The sequence below is a fragment of the Dipodomys merriami genome, unplaced genomic scaffold (genome assembly GCF_024711535.1).
Source record: "Dipodomys merriami isolate MVZ:Mamm:240054 unplaced genomic scaffold, mDipMer1.0.p SCAF_116, whole genome shotgun sequence".
Taxonomy (NCBI): Eukaryota; Metazoa; Chordata; class Mammalia; order Rodentia; family Heteromyidae; genus Dipodomys; species Dipodomys merriami.
In genome coordinates this window covers 370254-391293 of record NW_027202449.1, presented here as the reverse complement: position 1 = coordinate 391293, position 21040 = coordinate 370254, and the positions used below count along the sequence as shown (strand labels likewise).

The 21040-nt window shown below is 56.1% G+C and overlaps 1 protein-coding gene across 5 annotated transcripts in view; it reads left to right on the top strand.

Annotated features, from left to right (window-relative positions):
* Nucleotides 1-20614, top strand: part of LOC138822820 (zinc finger CCCH domain-containing protein 18) — a 41426-nt gene extending 20812 nt beyond the window's left edge. For all 5 annotated transcript variants that reach the window (XM_070015748.1, XM_070015747.1, XM_070015751.1 and 2 more), the window contains 12 exons: nucleotides 280-397; nucleotides 2464-2732; nucleotides 12330-12521; nucleotides 13179-13298; nucleotides 14560-14664; nucleotides 14877-15020; nucleotides 15698-15763; nucleotides 17005-17165; nucleotides 17288-17487; nucleotides 17745-17838; nucleotides 19266-19362; nucleotides 19775-20614. In XM_070015748.1, coding sequence (XP_069871849.1) covers nucleotides 280-397; nucleotides 2464-2732; nucleotides 12330-12521; nucleotides 13179-13298; nucleotides 14560-14664; nucleotides 14877-15020; nucleotides 15698-15763; nucleotides 17005-17165; nucleotides 17288-17487; nucleotides 17745-17838; nucleotides 19266-19362; nucleotides 19775-19982 — 1774 coding nt within the window. In that variant the 3' untranslated portion in view covers nucleotides 19983-20614. The remainder of the gene's footprint in view (nucleotides 1-279; nucleotides 398-2463; nucleotides 2733-12329; nucleotides 12522-13178; nucleotides 13299-14559; nucleotides 14665-14876; nucleotides 15021-15697; nucleotides 15764-17004; nucleotides 17166-17287; nucleotides 17488-17744; nucleotides 17839-19265; nucleotides 19363-19774) is intronic.
* The last annotated feature ends 426 nt before the right edge of the window (nucleotides 20615-21040 follow it).

Genomic DNA, 21040 nt, shown 5'->3' with positions numbered 1-21040 from the left:
TCACATTTTATATAGATTTTTTTTTTTTTTTCTTGGCCAGTCCTGGGGCTTGAACTTGTCCTGAGCGCTGTCCCTGAGCTGCTTTTGCTCAAGGCTAGCATTCTACCACTTGAGCCACAGCGCCACTTCCAGCTTTTTCTGTGTATGTGGTGCTGAGGAATTGAACCCAGGGCTTCATGCATGCTAGACAAGCACTCCACCACTGAGCTGCCTTCCCAGCCCTTTATGTAGAATTTTTGCTCTAATGTTCTGAGTGGTAAGATTTCCCTCCTATTTCAGACTTGAGCCTTATGCGGATCCTTACTATGACTATGAAATAGAGCGGTTCTGGCGCGGTGGACAGTACGAGAATTTCAGGGTACAATATACTGAAACAGAGCCGTATCATAATTACCGCGTAAGTATACAGCTGTGATTGTCACTGACCTGCTTATTAAAACCACGCTTTTCTATGTCCTTCCCCCACAGTATAACCTTTGCTTTCACTGTATTTGATGTTGGTATAATTTGTGGAGGGGAAGGGAAAAAACAAAATTGCAACAATGAGATGTACATGTCGTTATGTTGAAAAACGAACTTCACAACTTTGGGGAGGGGGGAGATGGGAAGGGGAAACAAAGGAGGAGGCAACAATGCTTGATAAGAAATGTACTCATTATATTGCCCATGTAATTGTAACCCCTCTATATGGTACACAAAAAAAAATTCTATGCTTTTCAAGGCCAGGCCCCACCCCCAGCCTTCTGATCCAGCTGTAGGATCTTGTGTGAGCTTGCTGTCTTGACACAGTGAACTCATTGGACCTGCAGTCTTAAGTCTGAGCCCATATTGATTGTATCTTGACCCAGTGACTAAATTTGGTAGTGTGAACAGGGGCTAAAAACTGTTCTTGCCAGTTTTGTAAAATTAGGTTTTTTCATGAGGTATTGGTAACCATTTTTTTGGGGGGAGGGGTGGTCAGGTCATGGGGCCTGAACTCTGGGCCTGGGCGCAGTCCCTCAGCTCTTCAGCTCAAGGCTAGCGCTCTACCACTTGAGCCACAGCGCCACTTCCGGCTTTTTTCTGTTTGCTAATGTGGTGCTGAGGAATCGAATCCAGAGCCTCATGCATGCAAGGCAAGCGCTCTACCATTAAGCCACCTTCCCAGCCCATTTGGTAACCATTTTCAAAGGTCTGGCTCACCCTCTAATCTTATTGCTCTTAAGGTTCTGAGTTCAAACCCCAGGAAAGAAGAGCAGGAAGGAGGGAGTTTGGGGAGGGAAGGGAAGAAAGGAGGAAAAGAAAGGAAGGGGAAGGGAAGAGAGAAAACATGGCTTTGTTCTTTTTTTCTTTTTTTTTTTTTTTTTTGCCATGCTATGCACAAAGTAAAACTTCTCTTACCTCTCTGGCCCATTGGGTAAGGATTTGTCTCTGGCAGCCATGTCATACTGGTCTGGCAGAAGACTGGTCTGCAGTGGTATTTTCTCCCAAGTTGCCCAGACTGTGAGAGCTTAGTATATTTATGGATGTGTATGTTCCAAACTGTAAGTCCTGATTTCCACTGGTGGGGTGACTTCTCCAGGGAAGACCTATCAGAAGCAGTTAAGCAGGTTATGTGTTGTGGTTTGTGTGACAGGCCACACGTTTTTCAGGCCCAAAGGAAGGTGGCAGGCAGCCTCAGCTGCTCATAGATGATGAGCTTGAACAAGAGTCCCGTAGGCCCAGAAAATCCCCCTGGCTGACTCTCCTGTGCCCATCTGCCCTACAGAGCAGTTTTCCTCCTTGAGCTGGGCTGTTGGACCCTGTTCCTAGACAGGACACATGCAGGTAGATGGCCCTTAAAGGTGCATAGTGTGCCCCCTAGTGGCCAAGAAGGTAGCTGGTGCGCTGTGGGTGGATATTTAGTTTCACATTAAACCTTAGAGCAAATCAATCAGCCAGCAGTGGAGAGCTGCCAGTTGTATTCCAAACCACTCAGTTAAGTGCTACCCTTGCCCTGTATGCAGCTGCCATGGCCTCCATCTTCAGGAGCGATACATAGGAAGAAAGCCAGTGGTGCAAGCTCACACCAGGCCCTGGTGTGACTTCACTCCTACTTACATCTGTCCAGTTTAAGGAGACAGTGGGGAGGGAGAAGGCCCTGGAGCGTCCCTGGGTAACCTCGTGCTTGCTCCTGTTTCCTCTCTTTTTTTTTTTTTTTGTTGGTCGTGGGGCTTGAACTCTGGGCCTGGACGCTGTCCCTCAGCTCTTCAGCTCAAGGCGAGCGCTCTACCACTTGAGCCACAGCGCCACTTCCGGTTTTCTGGTGGTTTATTGGAGATAGGAGTCTCACGGTCTCTCCTGCCCGGGGTGGCTTGGAACCGCGATCCTCAGGTCTCAGCCTCCTGAGTAGCTAGGATTACAGGCGTGAGCCAGCAGCGCCAGGCTCTGTTTCCTCTCTTTTGCCAATGTGGCTAACTGGTGTATGTTGGTTTTTTAATGAAGGAAAGGGAGAGGGAGCGTGAGCGAGAGAACAGACAGCGTGAGCGTGAGCGTGACCGGGAGCGTGACCGGGAGCGGGAGCGGCGGCAGCGGGAGCGCGAGCGAGAACGGGAGCGCGAGCGTGACAAAGAGCGGCAGCGCAGGAAGGAGGAGTGGGAGAGAGAGCGAGCCAAGCGGGACGAGAAGGACCGGCCGCACCGCGAGCGGGACCGGGACAAGGAGCGGGAGAAGGAGAAGGAGAAGCCGAAGCCGCGCTCCCCACAGCCACCGAGGTAGGCCACCCCAACGTCGGGTGCACTGGGCGCCAACACAGAGAAGCCGGCGCTGCAGCCCCGGCCCCGGGTCCTCAGGCTGCGCTGCTGGAGAACACTGCTCCTGCCCAGCCTGGCCAGCCGGGCACCTCACACTCACGCTACAGGCAAGAGCTCATCTGGCCCCTGGCGTGGGGGAGGAAGTGCACTGCTGTGGCTAGTGTGGCCCTCCAGCAAGCAGAATGCTGGTGTCATCTCCACATGGACTGGCACGGCTTTGCCAGTGCCAAGGTCGTCGGGTGAATAGCAGTGACGGCTGGAGAGATGGCAAGCCATTTGAACTCAGGGCCTGGGTGCTGTCCCTGAACCTCTTTTCTTTTCTTTCTTTTTTTTTTTTTTTTGGTCAGTCGTGGGGCTTGAACTCTGGGCTTGAGTGCTGTCCCTCAGCTCTTCAGCTCAAGGCGAGCGCTCTACCACTTGAGCCACAGCACCACTTCTGGTTTTCTAGTGGTTTTATTGGAGATAAGAGTCTCTCGGACTTTCCTGCCTGGGCTGGCTTTGGACCATGATCCTCAGATCTCAGCCTCCTGAGTAGCTAGGATGACAGGTGTGAGCCACTGGCTCCCAGCTCCCAGAACCTCTTTGTGCTCAAGGCTAAATGCTCTACCAATTGAGCCACAGCCCCACTTCTGGTTTTTGAGTGGTTAATTGGAGGTAAGAGTCTTATGGAGACTTCCCTGCCCAGATAGGCCTAGAACCACAGTCCTCAGATCTCAACCCCCTGAGTAGTTAGGATACAGGTGTGAGCCACCAGCACCCAGCAGCCTTTTGCTTCTGAACATACTGCATACTCGGTTGTGGAACAGAGAGATGCTGTCAGTGTTGAATCAGAGAACTAGGTATTTAAGTAATTGTGCGAAGGAGTTGCCGTTTAACAAACCAGTTTATGAATACATCTTGATCATTAATTATTTTTTTTTTTTTTTTTTTTTTTTTTTTTTTTTTTTTTTTTTTTTTTGATCCGGTCGTGTGGGCTGAACTCTGGGCCTGGGCGCTGTCCCTCAGCTCTTCAGCTCAAGGCTAGCACTTTACCATTTGAGCCACAGCACCACTTCCGGCTTTTTTCTGCTTATGTGGTGCTGAGGAATCGAGCCCAGGGCCTCATGCATGCGAGGCAAGCACTGTACCACTGAGCCAACTTCCCAGCCCAATCATTAATTATTTTTAATCAGGTAGTTGTATAAAGTTTTTTCTGCCATTTGGCCTCCAGAAAATGCACAATGAATCCTTAAGGGGGTGCTGGTTGCTTGATCTCGAAGCAGCAGACCAGAGATGTCATTTCAGCCTTGAAGATCCACAGTAAAACCTCAAGACAGTGGCCTTAGTGGGACTTCAGTGCCATCTTGACTGCTCTGAACTCAGCTAAAACGCAGCTCACATCAAACGCATCTGTGCTTGCCAAGCTGGCAGGTTGCATCCCCTTGGTTTCTGACTCTGTTCTTTCCCTTCTGTTTATCTTACAACCCTGTCCCATTGTTTTCTTTTTTTTCCCCCAAGTCCAGGACCAGGACTCAAACTCAGTACCTGATGCTTTCGCTCATTGGCCGGCACTGTACCAATCAAGCCATGCCTCCAACCCCAAAACACTGGCACATTGGCATTTCCTGTGGCTCTTGCATCCAACGCACAGCCCCTATCAGCAGGCCTGGAACTCTGGCTACGGCGCTGATTTGGCCTGATTTCTGGCTTTTAGGCATCATAGGTCTTGTTCTTGTTTCCCTCAAAGCCAGGCTAAGGGATCATTAGGGTAGAATTGCTCTGTCTTGTCCTCCAGTCAGCACCTGCACTCTCCCGTGGCTACGAGCGAGGCAGCTGCCAAAGGAAGGCGGCACTTTTTTCACTGTAGTAAGAGGGAGATTGAGAGTTGACTCCTGGGAGGGCTCAGAGGACTCGCAGCCTAGTGACAGCATCCCCTGCTCCTTGTAGGGAGCTCCCGTCTGGTCTGTTGGGGACATCTTTCTCCCCTCTTTTCCATGACTGCCTCCCCTGCCCAGCCTCTGTGCTCTGAGGGAGGCTGTCTCCATGGGAACCTCAGGGAACTTGTGGCCAGGCCTCAGGGCCAAGGAGGTAGTCGGTGTCACCTTGTTCTGATGTGGAGTCACTCATGAAACCCACCCACCCCATACCTGGGCTATTTTTATAGGACAAGAGCAGTGCCTCTCTACCAGTTCCAGAATTTTACCAGAATCCCTTTGTGAAACCGACATGTGATTTCTTTTTTTTCCCCCCTGCTTGTGAACCCTGAACTGTGGGCCTGGGTGCTGTCCCTCACCTCTTCAGCTAGGGCTAGCGCTCAACCACTAGAGCCACAGCGCCACTTCTGGCTTCTTCTGCTTATGTGGTGCTGAGGAATGGAACCCAGGGTCTCATGCATGAGAGGCAAGCGCTCTACCACTGAGCCACCTTCCCAGCCCCCGACATGTGATTTCTACAGCCAGGCCAGGGGTGTGCACAGAGGCAGCAAGGAGGCTGCTCTGATGGCCTGCTCGGTGGAGGTGAACTCCTGTAATTACAGCCATAAATCGTGAGTGGGGCTTCTGTAGGAAGTTCCTGGACTATAGATGTGGACGATGCACGAGCTCCCTCCCACAGTGCTCCCTCCCGGGGCTGCGTTTGCCCCACTACTCAGACATCCCACAGCTCCCCTGGTAGGCTCACGGCCACCGTGTCCTTCAGCCCCACGTGACCCCTGGTGGGCTCACAGCCACCGTGTCCTCCAGCCCCACGTGACCCCTGGTGGGCTCACGGCCACCGTGTCCTCCAGCTGCACACAAGGCTGTTTCTGGAGTAGACTGCTCTGCAGTGTGAGCTGCCCAGGGGTCTCAGGCACTGGGTGGGCAACGTTAGTTGTGGAAAGGGCTGAGAAACACTACTTTGGCCAGCCCTCTGGTGAGGAATGGGCGGGATTAGGGATTTTCTTTTCTTTGGGGGGGGGGGGATCCGGTTGTGGGGCCTGAACTCTGGGCCTGGGCGCTGTCCCTGAGCTCTTCAGCTCAAGGCTAGCGCTCTACCACTTGAGTGCCACTTCTAGCTTTTTTTTCCTGCTTATGTGATGCTGAGGAATCGAACCCAGGGCCTCCTTCATGCAAGGCAAGCGCTCTACCACTGAGCCACCTTCCCAGCCCATGGGATTAGGAATTTTCATGTGCACTTGAGCTGCACATTATATCTGCTCTTCACTAACATGGCCCTGGGTGTACATGAGATCACATGGCCTCCAGTCCAAGCTGTTGAAAGGGGGACAGTAGCAGTCAGCAGCCCGTGGCATACAGAGGCTGCCCACTGCACACCCTGCCCCTGTTGTTACTCCTCCCAGTGAACTGAGGGGTGGAGCTGGCGCAAAGCTGGAGTTGCCCACACTTGTGGAGTCATCTTTTTTTTTTTTTTTTTTTTTTGTCGGTTGTGGGGCTTGAACTCTGGGCCTGGGCGCTGTCCCTCAGCTCTTCAGCTCAAGGCGAATGCTTACCACTTGAGCTACAGCGCCACTTCCGGTTTTCTGGTGGTTTATTGGAGATAGGAGTCTCACGGTCTCTCCTGCTCGGGCTGGCTTTGAACCGCGATCCTCAGATCTCAGCCTCCTGAGTAGCTAGGATTACAGGCGTGAGCCACCAGCGCCCGGCTTCTTGTGGAGTCATCTTGATCCATTCACGGCTTTCTGTCACCACAGAGAACTCCCTGGAGGATGTGGGGACCCTACACCACCTCTGATCTCTCCTGGGTGCTGCTTCCCTGCTGCTGAGAAAGCCGTGGTGGTGCCAGGGCTCTCAGGGCCAAGTGTGCCCGACCTAGCATCCTTACCCAGTCACTGCCCAGGACGCCCCTCCGCCAGGTGGAGGGCTGGCCCTGAGGTGCTCTGGGGTGCAAGTCTCATGGTTGATGCCGGAGGCCTGTGCTGCACTCAATGCAGCCACAGATTAGCAACGTTCTACGTCTGTTCAGTTAATCACTCTTAAAACATGGAATCCGGGCCAAGGTGTGGAGTCATGATAGAGCCCAGTGTTCATCAACTGTCTTATAAATGTCCCCTCAGAAAAGGTGTGTTTTAGTAATACTTGCCATCACTTTGGAACAGTACACTGCCTTTTGTTTTTGTTTTTTGCTCTAGAAGATGATGAAGTCAGGGCCTCAGACTCTTGCTTAACTTTTTAGTCATGGCTGGCTCCCTGCCACTTGAGCCATGCCTCCACTTAAGACTTTTTGCTAGTTAATGAAGATGAGTCTCTCAGGTTTCTCTGCCTGTGCTGGCTTCAACCAGGCTTCTCGGTTCTCAGCCTCTTGAGTAGCTACACGCCCAGCGGTTTTTGCTTTCTTTCTACTCATCCAGAAGCTAAAACTGCAAGTAGGGGGAGTGTTTGCATTGCTGTGGTTAAGGGTGTGTCCAGACATTTTCACGTCTGGACTGAAGTGGCGGGTCTGCAGTTGAGACCTTGTGCGTGGGAGTCTGGCTCCACACCAGCACTTCCAGGTCAGGGCCTGAACCAGAGCCTCCTGGGAATTGCAGCTGGGAGGAGCACGTGATGGGTTTTATTCCGTGTTTCATTGGCAGTGTTGCTGGCCTGCTGCCCTTAATACGGACCGCAGGCTGAGGGGTGATGGGAGGATATGCGGGTACGTGGTGGCATGGTTAGTATGTGGGTTCAGACCCTAGCTGTATCACGAGGAATAGGCACAGTGTTTCTGTTCCTGGAGAGCAACCCAGAGGGAGGGAGGAATTGCAGGGCTCCATTTCTTGAGCCAGGAAGTGTCGTGAGTGGTGGGCAAGGTGAGCCCTAGAGTGGCAGTGCTAGAGTGTGTTCCTACTCAAATGTATGGGCAAGAAGGGCTGCGCCCACTGAGGCAGGAGGCCGGTGGCGGGAGAGAGCCCTGCGGAAGTGCAGGGAAGCCAGCCGACAGCTCGGGGCGTGGAGCTGCCGTGGCCTTTCCTGGGAGGTGAGCAGAGTGCGTGTTCCTTCCACAGAGCTTGGCAGATGGAGTGGGAGGGCACAGAACTTGAGGAAGGTTTGGATTTTTCCAGAAACCAATGTGGACACATTTGCTCCAGCCAAGACCCACATGCTGGGAACTTCCTCCTCTTGTTTATTTAACTCTATTGTAGATAAGAACTGCCATCCTGGGCTGGGAATGTGGCTTAGTGGTAGAGTATGCATGCACGAATCCCTGGGTTCCATTCCTCAGTACTGCTTACACAGAAAAGGCCAGAAGTGTCATCGTGGCTCAAGTGGTAGAGCGCTAGCCTTGAGCAGAAGCAGCTCAGGCACAGTGCCCAGGCCCCGAGTGCACGCCCCAGGAAAGAGCTGCCATCCCCTTTTCCTTCTCTTTGAGCCAGACTTCACAGCCGCCCAGGTTGGAGTTCGGGACACGGGGGTCGGCCTCCTTGCACGCTTCCTCTGGGGCCCTGCACATGTCGCTCTTGCACAAGAGGTGTGCAGGGGGTGGGGGGAATAAGAGCTACAGCTGGAGACCAGAGCTTCCCTGTAGACTTTGCCCTCTCTGTACACATTCCAGGTCCGGCCTGCCCAGCCGCACCGCAGGCCCTGGGGCCCTGGGAGCTTGTCTTCTGCATTCCGCCTGCTTTTGTGGCTCTTCCAGGTTTGCTTAAGCTGTTCGGAGCAACTGCTTTGTCTTTCATTAGAATAAGCGTTCCACCTGGGCATCTTAGGTTGTCTTGGGAGCAAAGATACAGTGTGTGTCATTGCTCGAACCCCTGCCACTCAGAACACAACTATGTGGACAGCTGGCTGCCTCCACCTGTGGCCCAAGCAGACCCCCTGGGCCGTGAGCGAGCCTAGGGGTTGTAGCTGCTCTGAGGAAGCTGCTCGGTCTTGGGGGCCAGTCAATCTTACCACTTCCTCCATGTTGTAAGAATAGAGTTGTCCCAAGTGGGACTGAGCAATGAGTTCTTGCTGATTGCCACCCAGTCCTCCCCCAGATAGTGGCCATCTCCATTAGTGATTTGAGTTGTGTGCCTTTTAGCCCACATTCCATGGCTTGAGTCCCCTGTGTGGCCGAGAAATGGCTGAGGCTCTGCTGGTTAATGCTTAACCTTGATGATCCCTGCCTGGGCTTCATCTTCATCCACACGATAGGCAGCATCCGGACGCCATCTCGCTTACTTATTTGTGTGTCCTAACTATTTTTCACTTCTTTTTGTTGTTGTTGTTGTTTTGGCTTTTTGCCAGTCATGGGGCCTGAACTCTGGGCCTGGGCGCTGTCCCTCAGCTCTTCAGCTCAAGGCTAGCGCTCTACCACTTGAACCACAGCACCATTTCCAGCTTGTTCTGTGTATGTGGTGCTGGGGAATCGAACCCAGGGCCTCATGCACGCGAGGCAAGCACTCTTTAACACTGAGCCACCTTCCCAGCCCGTTTTTTACTTCTTAAGGTTAAATTTAAAGGCTTTTGTTTTTATTTCTTTTCGGGCAGTATTGGGGTTTGAACTCAGTACCTCACACTTGCTATGCAGATGTTCTGCATATTTTTGCAGCATTACATCAGCAAACATCAGATTGTGTGCCACAGTGAGTAAGAACACAAAGGTTGTGCTAACACTGGGCCCTGCTGTGGTGCCCGGGCACATGGCAGTGGGCAGCGCGGCTCTGCAGGACACCTTGGTGGCTCTGCCGGCTAAAGGAGCTTGTTCTCCGCCGAGCGGCACTCTAGAACATGTGGGCAGGCTTCCACCTTAGTGACCCCGGCTTTCTCTTCCCTGCTGCAGTGGGGCAGCGGGAGCCTCTGTCCTCCTTCACGCTGCAGACTAGGACTGTCCAGTCTGCATGTAGAAAGGGCGGGGCCTTGCCCTCTCTGGCACCTGCCCATCCAGGTGACTCATGAGAACGCGTGACTTAATGACAGCACGTGGGACGTGGGAAGGGGAGAGTGGCGCCTGACGGCTGTGACAGGAAGCGGGGGCAGGTCCTCACTTCCTTCCCGATGTGTCTGGGCTGGGCTGTGACACTGGGCCTCAGTGTACTCTCCCTGGGGCAGGGCAGAGCGCTGGGCTTCCCCTGCCGAGTGTCTACACTGAAGCTCTGGAGGTTTTGTCATTGAGTCGGTCTCCCTGTGTGGGCCAGGTTGGCCTCGGCCTCTTGGTTGGGATTGCAGCCAGATACCACTCTGCCTGCTGCAGTTTATTTTGAGATACTTGACACACAAGTGCTGGTCACACAAAGCCAGGGACGAGCAAGGCGCTGCTGCCGATCTGCTCACAAGGCTTGAGTGCAGTGTGCCTTGCTGCCACAGGTGAGCACAGGCAAGATGCACCAAGGAATCAAACTCGGGAGGATTGAGGCGCTCCCATATACTCTAAGTGAGATGGGAAGGGCGCGTGGCTGCTCTGTGGTGGCTGCTCTGTGGAGGCCTCCGTGACAGGCCAGCCCCGGGGTGGGGCAGGCAGCTGCGTTCAGGAGCAACGCCAGTGCCTCAGCCTGTGCCCTCAAGGCCACCATGCAGGCGTGGAGACCCGCATGTGCAGGGGCAGGGGTTGGATCAAGGGAAAGAAAAGCCAGTGACTCACTAAAGAATGGAGAGCAGAGCCAGCGCTGTGGCTCACGCCTGTAATCCTAGCTACTCAGGAGGCTGATATCTGAGGATCATGGTTCAAAGCCAGCCTGGGCAGGAAAGTCTGGGAGACTCTTATCTCCAATAAACCACTAGAAAACTGGAAGTGGCGCTGTGGCTCAAGTAGTAGAGCGCTCGCCTTGAGCTGAAGAGCACAGGGACAACACCCAGGCCCAGAGTTCAAGCCCCACGACCAACAAAAAAAAAAGGAGAGCAGGTTTCTACACTTAGAGGAAACACGTGAAGATAAACACAAGACTGACTGAAAAACATTAGGTCTCCAAGTCAAACTACAAATAATAAGAGTTCTATCTTTTTTTTTTGGGGGGGGGGGTCCAGTTGTGGGGCCTGAACTCTGGGCCTGGGCGCAGTCCCTCAGCTCTTCAGCTCAAGGCTAGCGCTCTACCACTTGAGCCACAGCGCCACTTCCGGCTTTTTTCTTTTTTCTTATGTGGTGCTGAGGAATCGAACCCAGGGCCTCAGGCATGCAAGGCAAGCGCTCTACCACTGAGCCACCTTCCCAGCCCAAGAGTTCTATCTTTAATCTGCGAACAGTTTACTAGAAAACTGCAGGTTGGTACACATCTTGTTCTCAGCTCCCATCTTTTTTTGTTGTTTTTTTTGGTCGGTTGTGGGGCCTGAACTCTGGGCCTGGGCACTGTCCTCAGCTCTTCAGCTCAAGGCGAGCTCTCTACCACTTGAGCCACAGTGCCACTTCCGGTTTTCTGGTGGTTTATTGGAGATAAGGGTCATACAGGCTTTCCCGCCCAGGCTGGCTTTGAACCAAAATCCTTAGATCTCAGCCTTCTGAATAGCTAGGATTACAGGCGTGAGCTGCCAGCGCCCAGCTCCCCAGCTTCCATCTCTGATGGGAGAATTGTGGTCCAAGATCTTTGGGGTAAAAAGTTAACCTGGCTCTGTCTTAGACAAGCTGTCTAGCTTGACCCTTGTGCCTGTAGTCTCAGCTGCTCATGAAGCAGAACTAAGATTACAGTCTAATGCAAGCCCAGGCAAAAGCTTGTGACCCTGGGGGGGAGGGGGGGGAGGGTGGAAGCAACAAACCAAAAAAAAAAAAAAACAACTAAAAAATACTAAAAGCAAAAGATCTGAGGGTTTGGCCCAAGCAGAGCACCCTGAGCTCCAGCTCAACAGTTGGGAATGGGAGGCATGTAGTTCAGAAGCAGAAATGTGAGCTTTACCAGTCCCAAAGGTACGATGAAAATCACTGTGGTTTCTGTTACCCGCTGCAGGATTTCTGGGGTGCTGGGGTTTGAGTGACAACACTCTGAATGAGAGGAGGTGGGCTGCTGGCTGAGTCTTTAGGTATTTCAGAAGCCTTCAGAGGAAGAAGCATTGAAGTGTTCTTTGAGACACCATTTTCATTTCTCAGGACTTTGCTCTTTAAAAAAAAAAAAATGGTCGTGAACACTTACATATAAAGGGTAATTTAGTAGCTTCGGTGTTTTTTTAAGTTGGAATCAGGCAGGCGCTGCTGATGTGAGGATTACAGTTTGAAGCTAGCTTAGGCAGACAAATGTGAGGTATTTATCCCCAGTGAACTAGCATAAAGCCGGAAGTGCAGCTGTGACTCAAGCGGAAGAACACAGTCCTGAGCAAAAAGCCAGGCAAGAGCTTGAGACGCTGAGTACCAGCACAGACAAACGACCCTATTGTAACAAGCCTATGCCGCTGAGCCCAGCTTTTGTCTGTTGAGATGAGGTCTCACAGATGTGTCTGTCCAGACTGGCCTAAACCCTCAGTCCTCCCCACCTCGACCTCCCCTGTAGCTCAGGGTGACAGTCACACCATTATGTCCAGGTACTGTTTGAGGAGGAATCTCGTGATTTCATGCCAAGGAGCCTTGCACTGAGATCATACAGGTGTCCGGCCCAGCTGTTGGTTAACCGAGCCGGCTAGATGGCTCTCTTGCCTCCTAGTTTGTTTTCCAAGCAGATTGCTGGGGAGGAGGACGCATGAGCGTCAGCATCCCCCTGTCTTCCAGCCGCCAAGCTGAGCCACCAAAGAAGGAGGCCGCCTCTGCCGGGCCCCAGGTGAAGCGAGCTGATGAGTGGAAGGACCCCTGGCGCCGATCCAAGTCTCCAAAAAAGAAACTCGGGGTGTCAGTCTCCCCAAGCCGCGCACGCAGGCGTCGAAAAACCTCGGCCTCATCAGCCTCCGCCTCCAATTCCTCCAGGTGAGACGTGTGTGCGTGCATGCGTGCGTTTGTGCGTGCGAGACTGCACGGGAGCAGGTCTGGGCCCTGGGCGGGAGGACCGGTGCAGAGAGCATCACATCCCCAAGAACAGAATCCCAACACCCAGGCACACCATTTGGACCATCCTCTGGGCACTGCAGCCACGCTGGCAGTGGCGCAGACTGGCGGGCTGCACGCTGTCCTGTCGACGGGCTCCCGAGAGGAAAGCTCTGTGTTCCTGTGTGAGGGAGGGAGTCGTGCAGGGAAGAGCCAAGGCTGCGTGCGTGAAGAGCGTCATGGGAGCCCGAGAGGAGCCCTGGGTCTCCCTGGAGGTCCAGTGGACAGACAGATGGACAGACACGTACAGAGAGAAGCTCTAGGGCCAGGATACAGATTTATATCCTGGCTCCGGCTACTACTCAGGCTGGTCGCCGGGTGTCACACCGGTGGCCACACACACACACACCAGGCTTTCCACTAAAGGGGGTCTGGGCTGCATCATGTCCGTAGGTGCCTGGCAAGGGTGTGTGCACGTCTGTGTCTGTGCATGGGTTTCTGTGAGGGCCAGTGTGTGTGCTGGGTGTCTGGCTGTACGGTGGCCATGCAGCCTGGTCGCGCCGGGGTGCTGAGGTCAGTGCACTCTGCCCCTTCGCCCAGGTCATCGTCTCGGTCGTCGTCCTACTCTGGCTCTGGCTCGTCCCGGTCCCGGTCCTCATCCTACAGCTCCTACTCGAGCCGCTCTTCCAGACACAGCTCCTTCTCAGGCAGCCGATCCAGGTACGTCCCGCCCCTGTGCACGGACGGCGTGCACGCTCTCCGTCAGTGGGAGGCTGACAGGGCTGCGTGCCAGCAGGGCAGACAGGGTGCCAGCAGGTCCTGGGACTGAGTTTAGTCCTGGGGCAGTGGCGGCCACTCTGCTGGCCTGATACGAGCAGAACTCGGGCGGCTGTGGGCATCACGGACGCAGACACACCCCAAAACTGCCCATCCACTGCAAGGGAGTGTATCCAGAAACACATGCAGAAGGACTGGGAGTGGCTCAGTGGTAGAGCGCTTGCCTCGCATGCACGAAGCCCTGGGTTCGATTCCTCAGCACCACATACACAGAAAAAGCCAGAAGTGGTGCTGTGGCTCAAGTGGTAGAGTGCTAGCCTTGAGCAAAAACGCAGGCAGGAGCAGGTGGGAACATTGTGGGAGCACTGTGGTGGCACCGTGGGAGCACTGTGGGAGTGGGCGGGAGCATCGTGGGAGCACCATGGGGGCACCGTGGTAGCACCGTGGGAGTGGGCGGGAGCATCGTGGGGGCACTGTGGGGGCACCGTGGGAGCACCGTGGGAGCGGGCGGGAGCACCGTGGGAGCACTGGGAGTGGGCGGGAGCACCGTGGGAGCACCATGGGGGTACCGTGGGAGCACTATGGGAGTGGGCGGGAGCATCGTGGGGGCACTGTGGGGGCACCGTGGGAGCGGGCGGGAGCACCGTGGGAGCACTGGGAGTGGGCGGGAGCACCGTGGGCGCACCGTGGGAGCACCGGGAGCACAGGTGGCAGCACCGTGGGAGCACCGTGGAGCAGTGCTCTCCTGTGGGCCCCTTCTGAGGTCTGAGGAGTGGAGAGGGCCGGGGTGTGGGCTCTGCTAGGCAGGTTCCCCTTCTGCAGGGCCTGGGAGAGCAGGGGGAGAGCGGGGGGAGGGAGCGGCAGGGGCAGCCATGTCCCACGGGAGCCTGGCTGGCGGCACATTCCCGAGGCCTGGCAGGTCCTCTTGGAGTCAGCAGCTCCACTGGGCCCTTGGGCTCAGGAAAGACAAGAAAGCCAAGGGAGCCTCAGGTGACGGTGTGCGTGTGGAGATGAGGTGCTGAAGCCGCTGTGCCCGGGCAGAGATCCTGGCAGGAGCTACGTAGAAGGCACCTCCACCCTAGCCTCTGCCCTGCTCCTCTCCCCAGCCACCCTGCCACGAGGCAAGGCCACGGAATGTGTGGAGGTCCTTCTGGTAGGATGTCCTCCTGTCTGTCTGCCGTCTAATACTCTCTTTATTCCCCAGATCCCGGTCCTTCTCCTCATCCCCGTCCCCATCCCCCACGCCCTCCCCGCATAGACCGCCCGCACGAGCCAAGGGGGAGCCAGCCCCACCACCAGGGAAAGCAGGGTAAGGCCGCCTGGGGGGCAGGGCCTGCTGTCTGTCTGTCTGTCTCATCCTGCACCCACAGTGAGAGGAAGCCCAGCCTCTGGCTGCCCCTGTGGCTCCTGGAGGAGGCTCAAAGCCCAGACCCTGTCCTGAGGCTTGAACCTTGGCAGCCCTAAGTGTGGGTACAGGTGGCCAGGCCGCCTGCCTGTGCTGAGCCTGCCTCCACCTCACAGAGAGAAATCCATGAAGAAGCCAGCCCCGGCCCCCGCGCCGCCACAGCCCCCCAAAGCCACTGCTCCGGCCCCTGAGCCTGCCAAGCCAGGAGACCCCCGGGAGGCCAGAAGGAAGGAGCGGCAAACCAGGACGCCCCCCAGGAGGTGAGCAGGCCCAGCCCGAGCCCCAAGACCCTCCCTGATCCTGCCCTGCTCCAGAAGCTCCAGTCTCCGGGCCAGGTGTGGGCCTTGCCCCGGCCCTCAAAAGTGCTGTGTGTTGGCACTTGCTGTAAGAAAAGCTCAGCCTAAGGGGCTGGGAAGGTGGCTCAAGTGGTAGAGCACTCACCTTGAGCTGAAGAGCTCAGGGACCGCGCCCAGGCCCGGAGTTCAGGCCCCACAAAGAAAAAAAGAAAGGGAGGAAGGGACAGAGGGAGGGAGGGAGAGAAAGGAAGAGAGAAAGAAAAAGAAGGAAGAAAGAAAGAAGAAAGAAAGCTCAGCCTAAAAAGAATCTAGAAGGGGCTGGGAAGGTGGCTCAGTGATAGAGCGCTCGCCTTGAGCTGAAGAGCTGAGGGACAGCGCCCAGGCCCAGAGTTCAAGCCACACGGCCAACAAAAAAAAAAAAATTAAGTAAATAAATAGAATCTAGAACCTTTTTCAAGCCAGTAGCAACTTACCAGTTTGAAAGTTTACTTCGGTCATGAAGCGCCTGAGGCCTTGGGGGGCAGCGTGGGCAATAGGGGGCTCTGTCCCTAAGGAGGCTGCCCATGGAGGAGGCTGCCCATGGAGGAGGCTGCCCATGGAGGAGGCTGTCTCTGAAGGAGGCGTTTGGGCTTGTGTTGCAGGCATACGCTGAGCGGCAGTGGGAGTGGCAGCGGCAGCAGCTACAGCGGTTCCAGTTCCCGATCCAGGTCACTTGCTTGACCCACTTCCTTCTGGACATCACCGCAGCCCAGACAAATAGGGGTTCAAGCATGCCGGGTGTGCCGGGCGTGCCGGGCGCGCCAGACCCAAAGTGGCAGGGGCATCGCATCACCACATGTGCTAGGAGTGGGGCTAGCGAGACCCGTCCCAGGCCCTGTCCACGCTCCCGCGGACGGGCCGCATCCTCTGGGCTGTAGCTGGGGGGGGGCGAGGGGACTGCAGTGCTCGATTCGCTTTTCTGCGTGCGCAGTGGACATTTGCCTCTCCTTCAGCAGAGCGCTGCCTCCCACCGCCAGCCAGCCCCGCCTGCTCTCAAGCTGTCTGCTTGCAGGCTGAGACCATCTCCCTTCACTTCTTTTCCTTGTCTTTTTTAGGGAGGTGGGGTCTCACTGTGCTACCCAGTCTGGCTATAAACTCTTGACTTTTTTGGGGGAGCGGGAGGAACAAGTCCTAGGGCCTGGGCACTGTCCCTGAGCTTTTGCTGAAAGCAACCCCTCTATCACTTGAGCCACAGCGCCACTTCTGGCTTTTTTTTTTCCTTTGTTGGTTGTGGGACTTGAACTCTGGGCACTGTCCCCGCACTCTACAAGGCTAATGCTCTACAATTTGAGCCACAGAGCCACAGCACCACTTCTGGTTTTCTAGTGGTTTATTGGAGATAAGAGTCTCGCAGACTTTCCTGCCCAGGCTGGCTTTGAACCTCAATCCTCAGATCTCAGCTCCTGAATAGGATTATAGGTGTGAGCCACTGGTGCCTGGCTGAACTGTTGGGGGGGGGTTGTTTATATATTTTATTTATTTATTTATTTTGGGGGGGGGTCTGGTCATGGGGCCTGAACTCAGGGCCTGGGCGCTGTCCCTCAGCTCTTCAGCTCAAGGCGAGCGCTCTATCACGCTCTACCACTTGAGCCACAGCACTACTTCCAGTTTTCTGGGGTTTATTGGAGAAAAGAATCTCATAGACTTTCTTGTCCAGGCTGGCTTTAGGATTACAGGTGTGAGCCCCTGGCGCCTGGCTTTGAACTCTTGATTTTTCCATCCTGCCCCACCCCATCCTGGCTCCCTCAGCACAGGTCCTCCTCCACACCTGCTCCTTCACTGCGTAGCATCTCCATTCCCCAGAGCCCTCCGAAATGTCATCCCGGAAGCGTGGCAAGTGGGCAGGGACGGGCGGCAGAGGCCCACTGTGTCCCCCCAGCGCCAGGCCCGACAGTGCTTCTGTGTTCAGGTCCCTGAGCGTGAGCAGCGTCTCCTCGGTGTCCAGCGCCACCTCCAGCAGCAGCTCCGTGCACAGCGTGGATTCGGAGGACATGTATGCGGACCTGGCCAGCCCTGTGTCCTCGGCCAGCTCCCGCTCCCCCACCCCTGCCCAGACCAAGAAGGAGAGAGGTATGCAAGGGCCTCGTCTTGGGGGGCGGGTGGGGACCCGGGCAGTGTAGAGCAGGAGTCCGTCCTGGAGCCGGAGGAGCAGTGCACACGGACGCCTGTGACTGTGGGTTTGTTGCGGGCAGGGAAATCGAAGAAAGAGGACGGCGTCAAGGAGGAGAAGCGGAGGAGGGACGCGTCTGCACAGCCGCCCAAGTCCTCGAAGCCCGTGGCCGGGGGGAAGTCCTCGCAGCAGCCCACGGCCGGGCAGCAGGCGCCCCCCGGGCAGCCTCAGCAGGGCTCGTTCGTTGCCCACAAGGAGATCAAGCTGACACTGCTGAACAAGGTGAGGCCAGGGCACACCCCCCCAGGAGGCCGCCCCAGGCCCGGGCACCCCCCCCCCCCCAACCCAGGAGGCTGCCCCGGGCCCAGCGCCTTAGAGTCTCATGGGTCTCCAGGCAGCCTGCGGGTGGCGACGGGCCTGGGGAGCCAGGAGCGGGGTCCGGGAGACAGCCGGAGAGCAGGGGGCCGCCGCCACCCGCTCCCTGTGCGTCTCACCGCGGTGGCTGCCCGCCGCCACCCCTCACGACACCACTGTTGCAGGCGGCTGACAAAGGAAGCCGGAAGCGGTACGAGCCCTCGGACAAGGACCGGCAGAGCCCCCCAGCCAAGCGGGCCACCCTCTCCCCAGAGCGAGGTCGGTTCCGCACTGAGACTTGGTGCTCTCTTTCCTTTCCCTCACTGTGTAGCACGTGCTGGCCTCAGACTCAGAACCCTCCTGCTCTAGCCTCTCAGTACTGGGATTCCAGGGTTTTCTCTTTCCTTCCCCCTCTCTCCCCCCACCCCCCAGTCTCTTTCCTTTCCCTCGCTGTGTAGCACATGCTGGCCTCAGATTCAGAATCCTCCTGCTCTAGCCTCTCAGTCCTGGGACTATAGGCTTGTCCCACCTCTCCTGACCAAAGAAACCTAAGTCTTTGTCTTAAAGCAGTGCCTTGGGGTTCAGCTCAGTGGGGAAGGGCTTCAGACCCGAGTTCAACAACAACAAAAAAGAACGGGAGCAGTGGCTCCCATGGGTGAGCACAAAGTGATCTTGTATGATCACTGTTTTCTAAAACATGAGCAGAAGCACGGGCTTCCTCAGGGCGAGTCTGCTGCCCGGGCCGGCCGCAGAAGGTGCTGGGCTGTCCTCCCTGGCTGACATCTCTGCGGCCCGAGGCTCCTGGGACTCCAGGCAGCTGTGGCTCTGACCTTGAGAGCTAGCCGCTGCTTCTGGCCGCCCCAGGGGTTCATGTGTGCGTGCATGCCTGGGGGGCCCAGGAAGAAGCTGCCCACCCTCCCCGCGCCAGGCCGCCTGGTCTGAGATCCGCTCAAGCCGCAGGCCGTGCCAGACCTGTCTTCCACCCTCCTGCTCCCAGCGCCCAGCAGGGGCCGCCTGACCACTGGACTTGGTTGTTGGAAGTTGCGTTGCGTCTATTTCTCAAGCCACGTTCGCGCTTCAGTAGACTGCCTTCTGTGGCGGGAGGCGGAAGCCTGCTCCAGGCTCAGCGTCGCAGCTGTCCCGTTGTGCCTTCTAAAGGCAGCCGTGAAGGCATGCCCCTTTCCCCTGCCATTTCCCGGGACTTCCTTCCCTGAGACTCGGGCCTAGCTCTTTTAGCTTTTTGCTCAAGGCTAGGAAAAAAGCCACAGCACCTTTTCTGGCTTTTTTAGTCATGGGCCCTGAACTCTGGGCCTGGGCGCTGTCCCTCAGCTGTTCAGCTCAAGGTGAGCGCTCTACCACTTGAGCCACAGCACCACTTCTGGCTTTTTTCTGCTTATGTGGAGCTGAGGAATTGAAACCTGGGCCTCATGCATGCATGAGAGAGGCAAGCGCTCTACCACTGAGCCACTTCCCAGCCTTCTCTGCTGGCTTTTTGGTGACTAATTGGAGATAAGAGTCTCAAGGACTTTGCTGCCCAGCCTGGCTTTGAACTGCCATCCTCAGATCTCAAGTCTCCTGATTAGCAAGGATGGGTTGAGCCTCTGGCCCCCACTTCCTCCTGTCTTTAGCACAGCTGGAAGGCCTGCGGAGCCGCCACCGCGCGTGGACCTGCTGTGCGGCCACCTCACTCTGTCCCTTCCTGCCAGGTTCTCGGGACCGGAAGTCTGGGGGGAGATTGGGCTCTCCAAAGCCCGAGCGGCCGAGAAGCCAGAACTCCAAAGCCCCTGGAGTCCTGGCAGATAGGTGAGTGCTGCCTGTTCCCAGGAGGGCCCCTCCTGGGCAGGCGTAACTTTCTGGGGGTGCGGGGAACCCACTCACCACACCAGTCCCTGCTGCCCTGAAAGCCCAGATGTGCCTCTGGCCCGTGCCCAGAGGTCCCCGCGGGCAGGCCCGTGCCCAGAGGTCCCCGCGGGCAGGCCCGTGCCCCTGCAAGGAGCCCTGGGCGGAAGGCAGGCAGGCGGGCAGGCGGGCGGGCGGGCGGGCGGGCGGGCAGGCGGGCAGGCGGGCAGGCGGGCAGGCGGGCAGGCAGGCGGGTGGTGAGCGGAGGGTCAGGCTGCCCCAGGCATGGGGCCTCGTGGGTCTCACTCCCAGAGCGCTGCCACTGTGCCACCGGGGGGCAGAGAAGCGGCTGTGTCTCACACCTTCCGCCCCCCAGGAAACGCCAGCCGTCTCCCCAGTCCAAGAGCTCCAGCAAGGTCACCAGTGTGCCTGGCAAAGCCACGGACGCCGCCGCTGCCCCCACCGCCGGCACCAAGTCCGGGAAGGCCAGCACGCTGTCGCGGCGCGAGGAGCTGCTCAAGCAGCTCAAGGCGGTGGAGGACGCCATCGCCCGCAAGCGGGCCAAGATCCCGGGGAAAGTGTAGCAGGCCGCCCGGCCCCGCTAGACTCTCGTGAGCTTTTATAAATAGGGTAAGCGCAGCCATTTTGGATTTTGCAGTTAATGTCTTATTTTGGCTGTGATTCTTTTTAAAAATTAAAAAAGAAAAAAAAAGTTTCTCAGCTGGAAAAGAAGCCACACAGGAGATGAAGATGACTCCCACAGGACTGCACGGCCCGCCCTTCCGGAGCGGCCTGGCAGACGCCGCCCGGCTTTATGTAGATTATGAGTCCCCGACACTGCCTCCCTCCTGCAGCAGCCTCCCTGGCCGTGTGTCTGTCTCCCTGTGGAGACTTCTGGAAGCGGAATCCAAATGGACTGTTGGCAGCATCTTCCCTTCCACCACCGATCAGAAGTGTGTGTGTGTATATATATGTGTATATATATATATATATATACTCACACACATATATATATATACATATTCTCAACTAAGGCCTGATTGGGAAATACTTCCTGTCTTTTAAGTATCAAATTGTTTTAGTTGATTTAAAAATGAAAAAAACAAGACCAAAAAAAAAAAAAAAAAAAACCACGCCAAGGGTATTGTTGGGGCGTCTGTCTAATGTGGAGGGTCTTTTTTGAGGGATCTCCTAAAATAAAATATTTTGATAAGCAGTTTCCTGGCCCTGTGTGGATGTTTCCCGGCCTTGACTGTGGCCTGGACCTCTTCACCGCTGACACCAGCCAGTGTTTTTTTTGTTGCCAATCCTGGGGCTTGAACTCAGGGCCTAGGCGCTGTACCGGGCTTTTTGCTCAAGGTTAGCACTCTACCACTTGATCCGCAGCGTCACTTCTGGCTTTTTCAGTGTAGGTGGTGCTGAGGAATGGAGCCCAGGGCTTCTTGCATGCTAGGCAAGCACTGTACCGCTGAGCACCTTCCCAGCCCCCCAGCCCGTGTTGATAGCAGGCTGTCGGCACCTGACCCAGCCCCCAGGGAGCATTGTCCCTCAGTTTCCCTGCCCTGGTTGCACTGGCACCAGCACTGTCCTGGGTGGGGCACAGTTTCCCAGGTCAGCTGACTCCAGCCTTGGCTCAGTGCCA